General features: G+C 40.4%; 1 protein-coding gene across 3 annotated transcripts in view; it reads left to right on the forward strand.

Annotated features, from left to right (window-relative positions):
* The window catches only part of ACSL1 (acyl-CoA synthetase long chain family member 1), a 38,390-nt gene extending 32,372 nt beyond the window's left edge, over window positions 1–6,018 (forward strand). For all 3 annotated transcript variants that reach the window (XM_061474222.1, XM_061474214.1, XM_061474231.1), the window contains 5 exons: window positions 2,744–2,860; window positions 3,208–3,351; window positions 3,937–4,038; window positions 4,115–4,186; window positions 4,376–6,018. In XM_061474222.1, coding sequence (XP_061330206.1) covers window positions 2,744–2,860; window positions 3,208–3,351; window positions 3,937–4,038; window positions 4,115–4,186; window positions 4,376–4,516 — 576 coding nt within the window. In that variant the 3' untranslated portion in view covers window positions 4,517–6,018. The remainder of the gene's footprint in view (window positions 1–2,743; window positions 2,861–3,207; window positions 3,352–3,936; window positions 4,039–4,114; window positions 4,187–4,375) is intronic.
* Window positions 6,019–7,376: the final 1,358 nt, after the last annotated feature.

A 7,376-nucleotide genomic window follows, 5' to 3' on the forward strand; every position in this document is an offset into this window, starting at 1 on the left:
TGCTTGTACATTCTTAACTATTTTCCTGCAGCTTGCACAAATTGAACATGTATGTCTTCAAATTGCACTCTGAGGACTCAGCTTCTGTGTGTAATGCTATATGCTGTCTCTTTCAGTATTCCCAAGTAAAATATATACAGCGTGAACTTTGTGTGTATACTTTGAACAGATATTCATGAAGTAATTTATTTTCCCCAAGCATTGAAAGCAAATTAACTGTGGTGTCTTTTACATGCTTTTGAGAGGTCTTGGGCAGCTGAGGAGTGAGAAAGGAATAAATAAAAAGTAGCTTAAGCAAGTCACTAATTTGTGACTGCAAACAATTTATAATCTTAATTGTTCTGGTTGTGGTTTCTATGAGACTAGAAGCAAGTCATTAGGCTTTAATTCCCAGAAATACTTAAGGATTTAGTTGGGCTTGGTGGTGGGAAAATGCTGGCAAGTGGAGAGCTATGTCAGGATTCTTTCCTGTATTGTATATGACCCCACGTTTACTATTCGATGATCCTATGTTCTATGTTTAGTCATTTTCTGCTTCACTTTAAATATGCTTCTAAAGCTTGGTCTGCTAGAGGAACTGAGTATAAATTCTTATCATGAGAAACAGTTATGTGTTTTTTAAAAAAAGACCCAAAACAGTCTTGCAAATTTGCTGTGTTAGGAGTTACTCTGGACTTGAATAAATATGGTAGTACCTTAATATATCAGATACCATCTTAGTCTTTCAGTCCTAACTTCCTCAGTGTGAACTATTCTGTATTTAACAAATTAAGTGTAACTTGTTTCACAGAACTGAAGCTCATAGCTATAGAATTGGCTCCCACTATCTTTGGCCAAAGTACATCTCCCTCCTCACTGTCTGTTCTTCAGCTGGATTAAGTACTCCTAGTCCTCCTTGCTGAGAGTAAGCTTTCGGTGTTCTCCATTCTGTCAGCCTTGCTTTTTGCTTTTACCAGTTATCCATGTTCAAGAAGGAAAAATTTGTGAATAGAAGTGTATATAATCACATGCAGATGAGATCTTAGTGCCAGTTAGCAGCAGACAAACAAATGGTTTGCTGTCTCTACTGGGAAAAGCTGTCATCTACTGCCATCCTGTGATTGTAGGAGCCATGGAAATTGAAACATTTGATCAGTCAGCCTTTGGCTTGACTGAGACACAAAGATCTCCTCTACTCATATCATTCCAGTTAAGCTTTATCTTATAGCAGAAATGACTTGGTTCATAAACCATGACCTTGGTTTGATCACAAGTTTGGTGCTGTTTTGACAAGGTCATCAGAACCCTCACTAACACTCAGATTGCCCTCTTACTGACAACACCTCTGTTTGTTGTATTGTAGCTCACAAGTGTGCCTATGTTTTATGTTGAGGTAAACACTGAAAGTAGTTGAGATGAGTTTTATTAAGGATTGGTCTATTTCTTCTATGAACTGTGTAATTTCTTCTTCTGGTCTGAGAATTTATAATAGTGTCTGAAGATTCTTTAGCCACTTCCTTGCCTGTTTTATAATTTTACTAATCCCCCAGACTAATAATTGGCCTATATTTTATCCACCCCTATTGATATTTATTATCCAGTTAACTTTAAAACTGGATTTTCTGTCCCATTCTTCTAGGGTTGTTCTAGAGCCCTGATATTATGCCTCAGACCAGACCCTTCTCACTGTCTTCCTGCATCCACACATACCAAGCTGGTGTGATGGCTTGAATCCTTTGTTGCTTCTGAGGACTGCTCTGTAAAGGTTTCAGGGATTTTAGACTCTTGATTCACAAACAGTTGTGTGCAGTGGGCATCTTAAGCAAGACTGAAGCAAAACTTAATCTCGCATATATCTCTGTCTTCATTTATAAGGAGGTATTCTTATAGTCCTGCAGATCCTTAAATAACAAGGGTTCTGTTCTGTGTCCTACTCTCCACCGAAAAAAGGTTACACAACCTTGGCTGTTACAGTCAGAAAATACTTAAATCTGGCATCATCTCTGGATACTTCAGGCTCTACTCAATGCTCCTGATTAGTTGCTTTACTTCTATGTTCTCGTACTTACAAATGCTCTACTAATTGTTTTAATTTAGCTTGTAAGGTCTAACTTGATTCCTTGACAACCTCTTAACTTACAAACCTTTAATCTTTTTGGTCTTTTTTTTCATACTTTGTAAGCATACTTTCTGATCCTAATAATGCCCATGCCTCCAGAGAAGTTGTTCTTGGTTTTCTGTTGGGTATGGAAACCCAGGCAACCTTCAGGCCACAGAAATTGCAGGTTCCCATTATAGACAGGTCTTGAGTGCTCGAAGCCCTAAAGTATTAACTGCTTTACTTTGGGACAGCAAGCATGTATTTTGTTTGATATGCAATTTTTTATCACTAGTTTTAGCACAATAACACTGCTGCTTACCAAAGCTGAAACACGCATGCTACCAGGCTGAGGGGTAATATTTCTGGATTCAGCAGAATTTCTTCAGATAAATAAAAATTTCGTTTGATAAATTCAGATAGCAGCTATGAACACTGCTGCTAGACTAGAAGAGAACAGATGCTTCCAATTGCTTATTATACTTTATGCCAATGGAAAATGTTAGGTCTCCAAAAACCATGAGGAGAAATTTCTGTACTAATGCATAAACTTCACTTTGTGTTTTTAGCAGGGGTTATTTAGAACAACTGGAGAAAGCATTCATTGCAAGTAGTGTTTGCTAATCTCCCTTCATAGTATGTACACTAATAAATGGCTGTTTTCAGGTGTGTGTAAAAGGGCCAAATGTATTTCGTGGCTATTTGAAAGATCCAGAAAAAACAGCAGAAGCTCTGGACAAAGATGGCTGGCTTCATACAGGAGATATCGGGAAATGGCTACCAGTAAGTTAACTTTTATAGCTAAAATGTACTTCTGCAGTTATGAGCAGTGATTTGACTGAAAATATCTGGTATTGAACACAATGAATTAGGTGAAAGATAATGTTAGGAGGACAATTACTGTTCTAGATAAATTTGTGTGCCTGGGGATTAAAGTGTTAGCAGTGCCAATCCTGAGGCCTTCTGTAGTTTAGGTTAGCTGATGCAAAGCCTGTTTACTTCTAATATCAGTCTGACAGTGCTCTGGCTCTAGCACTCTTTTACTGTACTAGTATGGCATGCTTAAACTGTGAAGATTGGTGTTTTCACTTGAAGTGCCTCTTCTGAGTGGAAGTTATGTCTGTCAACAGAATGGTACATTGAAGATCATTGACCGGAAAAAACACATATTTAAATTAGCCCAGGGAGAGTACATAGCACCAGAGAAGATAGAAAGTGTGTATCTGAGATGTGAAGCACTTGCTCAGGTGTTTGTCCATGGAGAGAGCTTGCAGGTAAGTATTATTTAGGTAATTAAAAATAAATTCAAGAAGAGACTACAGAAGTCATCTTTTCCTCATTCCTCCACCCCAGACTTCAGGACTGAAACCATAAATTTTTGACATTACACATTTGGTTCTTTTGACACATTTTTGTACTTTCGGCTCCAGCAGTTATATAGCATGTATCTGGATTTAATTTCAGACAGTAGTGAAGCTGGATTAATTTGGGTATTAAAGGCTGTTTGTAAGTTGCTAACAGCATGCAGGGGAAGGAGGAAAAAAACCAACAAAACCCCACAACACAAAACCATGAGGGTGGGGGGAGCCCCCCACCACCACCAAAAAAACCTATCTAAATCCAAGATGTCCATGTTTTTACAAGTGTAAACTGAACTGTGTTTCTTAAGGAGAATAATTCTCTTAAATACAAATTCTGAACTGCACTCCTATGTTCAAGTAGCCGTAAGTTGCTGACTTTATAGCAGGATGAGAAATGCTGTCCAAAACCTAATGCTGAGTAGTATGAAAGGACTAGGAACTAAAGTGTTGACTTTGAAAGAAGAAAAGCTTGACAAAAATTCTTTTTTTTTTTTTTAGGCCTTCTTAGTAGCCATTGTAATACCTGATCCTGAGAATTTGCGCAACTGGGCCAAGAAAAAGGGATTTGAAGGCTCATATGAAGAGCTATGCAGAAACAAGGTGAGTCATATCTAACTACAGTTAACTGTTCTGCACCAACTTTTTCAAGCTGTACAATGTATTCCTGTATCCACAGGAGCTTAAAAACTGTATTTTGGAAGACATGGTGAGGATTGGGAAAGAATCTGGTTTGAAGTCATTTGAACAGGTAAGATGCTTGTGAGTATGATTCTGTGACTCAAACACCCAGTTCTTTAAACTTGTCAACACCAATATAATCTGGCTCTCCAGAAACTGCTTTTAATTTGCATCTGGGCTTTATGATGTCTGGGTAATTCTTTAATAGCTTTGTCTACTCCAAGGAATGCAGCTTGGCCAGTAACTGTTTACTTTCCAGGTCAAAGACATTGCCATGCACAGTGAAATGTTTTCTATTGAAAACGGCCTGCTGACACCAACACTGAAGGCGAAGAGACCAGAACTGCGAAAATATTTCCAGTCACAGATAAATGAACTCTATGCCAATGCCAAAATGTAACTGACAATGGAATGAGGGAAGTGGCACATGTCTGATGTCTACTGTTGGCCTTCGTATCTGTAATCTGACTACAGTAAACATAGGGAAGGAAACTGTGCAATCATTAACTTGTACAAAAATGGGTACTTGCCATAGGAACACTGAAGAAATGGAACACTGCCTTACTGTCAAGTTGTGTTGCATACTGTTTTTATGGTGACCTGCAATTTCCTAAAAGAGCCTTAACTATAAATGGTAACTATATCTAAGTTATTTAAGACTTCCTTGGCCAAAAATGGGACTCTCCTTCACCAAGGAGCTAAGGTTTTCTTATTGCCAGCATGTTTGCTGCCTGCAGTGTATTTTGCAGTTAGCAATTCCACAAAGGATTTGGCAGGTTTGAAAATGCCTCTAAGTATCTTGCATCCTCAAAAGGATTACTTAATCTGTTCAAAAAGAAAAAGACAAAACCCCCAACCACCAAAAACCCAAACCTTTACAGTTGTATTGCTGGTATCACATCTTGCATTAGTCCTAATGTTAACTGGGGCAAAACATCTGAATGGGTTTTTCCTTCCCTTCTATATCTGCAGCCAGTTCTGAGATCTATTTTTATAAGGTAAAAGTCAGAACTTCACACAAAGGAAATTGATGAATGCAGGTTCCTCAGAGTAACTCTGCATATGATGGCTCTGCACTGAAAGTGTGGATGCAGTTAATTCAGCAAGTGTGGTCTTTGCTGCATGAACACAAATTCCAGAATAGTGCCAGCCTGGTAAATGAAAGATCCTAACTCTGGCAAGAACACTAGAGACTTATAAACAAAACCATTCAGGAGGCTGGCTATGCTAACAGTCAGGTAAACTGCACCTGTACTAGCCACTCATTTCCCTGTAATGAGCGTGTATTTAAAATGCATTTTAAAAATGTGCCAGGTCTGTAAGCAGAAGAGCTTCTGACATAACCTCTGTTTTCTGTGCTTTATGTATGAGCCACTGAGTATTCTTCACTGAATAGCAAAATAGATCAGGTAGAATGTTTTTGCCTGATGCTTTGCAGCAATTGGAAGTATTTATGTATGCCAACAGAATTGTGTGTTGGCACAGGCTAGGTATTTGTTCAGGGATAAAAACCTAATTCCAGATAAACTACAAAATAACTAGTTTTTGTTTGAGAAATCAGCAGAAATAAGCCTTATTAAAGCAGAAGTCTTTTACTATCCTTAACGGTTGGTTTTGCATTAGCATTCATTGCTGTTTTAAAAAAAACATGGATCTATGTAAAATACAAGCACAACAAGGTTTGCACTAAGATTTGTGTGTGATTGTAATGCACTACTCTGTAGCATAATTTCATACATGTGTGCAATTAAGGTACACAAATCAAAGTCAACTGTTAGAGCAGTAGTTTGTTACATTGGAATTCAAATGTTTGCTTAGTGTTGGCTATTTCTATGTTTTATAAAACCAAAACAATTTTCAAAACCAATGAAGGAAACCAAAATAAATATTTCTGCATTTCAACTTGGTCAAGTGTTTGTTTATCAAGGCACGATGCTGCTGACTAACAAGCCCGGGTTCACTGTGTAACTGACAAGCTGTAGAACTTCACTGCTACAAACATACTAAATGGAGGACAAATACTGATTGTTGACACTTTACTTCTGGAAAGTAACTTTCTGCTTTGGTCTGATATTTGTGTAGGCTTTTGGCCAGTGTCTGTAAGCAAGGGACTCTGTTGTATGTAACTTGCTCCATCAGGATTCCTAAGCACTAGAAGTCCTTTGTCTTCAGTATGGTTTCTGATGGTTAAGTAGCATTCTTATTATCAAAACTTCTGAGTGAAATGTGGAGTTTTCTGAAACTCTTAGGCTGGGAGGTAGTGGTTGTCCTTCCTGTGTTGTCATCATTCTTCCCCTTCCCCCTTCTATTGTGTGTCTGGCTTCAATCAAGGGTATGCTATGAAAGACTTCATGGGCAGATTTATCAGACCAAGGTATGTGAAGCATCACCGCCAAAGCAAGGTGTAGAGCACACTGTGAACACAGATGTTACTGTGAAATAATAAGCACACTTCTCTTCCTAGCCATGGTAGACTTTCTCCTTTTGAGTAATTTCATGTGTTCCTTTATTTCTTCCCTACTGAAGGAAATATAAACCCAATTTTTGTCACTTGGCAAGATAGCGATGTGTCCCCCCACCTCTCCTCAGGGACATGGCTAAGTGAGGGGTGGGAGCTGGATCAAGTTTTATTCTCGACTAGTTTCTTAACTGCTGCAAGGTTTTGACTTTGTTTTCTGTAGGCAGGTATGAAGTTGGAGATGGCTAGTGCATTGGCCTGGCTCTGTAATGCCACCTATGCACAGAAGAAAACAGGGTTTGGGTGGGTTAGGTGAATTCATGTGAACACTGACTCCACCTGTGCTGCTAGATGAGTTAAAAATAAAACCTTGGTATCTGGAATGGGGAAACACGACGCTACAGCACCTGTCAGGGCACGGTTTGGACTGAGCCGTGACCAGAGTGCAGGCAAACGTGTTACACGCAGGAACAAGCTGCTTCTGGCACCTCTGCCCCGGCTGCCGAGGGACCCCCACCGCCTCACCCCGACGCTTTCACCTGCCGCCAACCCGCACCGAGGCCCCACTGCAGCTTTCCCCTCGCCTCGGGGCACAACGTCCCTGCCACCTCCGCCACGGCGCCGCCGCCGCCGCTTCCCCCTTCACCTTCCGGTGCTGCCCCCGCTCATGGCGCCGCCCCTTCCCGCCAGAGGCGTGCCCGGTTCGAACCGCGGCGGGAAGGCGGCGGTGCCAGCGGCGGGTGGGTGCCCTGAGGGGGTCGGGCGGAGGGGCGCCCATGTCGGCAGGAGCCTCCCGCCGGGC

The sequence above is a fragment of the Pezoporus flaviventris genome, unplaced genomic scaffold (genome assembly GCF_033815535.1).
Source record: "Pezoporus flaviventris isolate CSIRO_AGI_PZ_B2104156 unplaced genomic scaffold, CSIRO_AGI_Pfla_v1 ptg000002l, whole genome shotgun sequence".
Taxonomy (NCBI): Eukaryota; Metazoa; Chordata; class Aves; order Psittaciformes; family Psittacidae; genus Pezoporus; species Pezoporus flaviventris.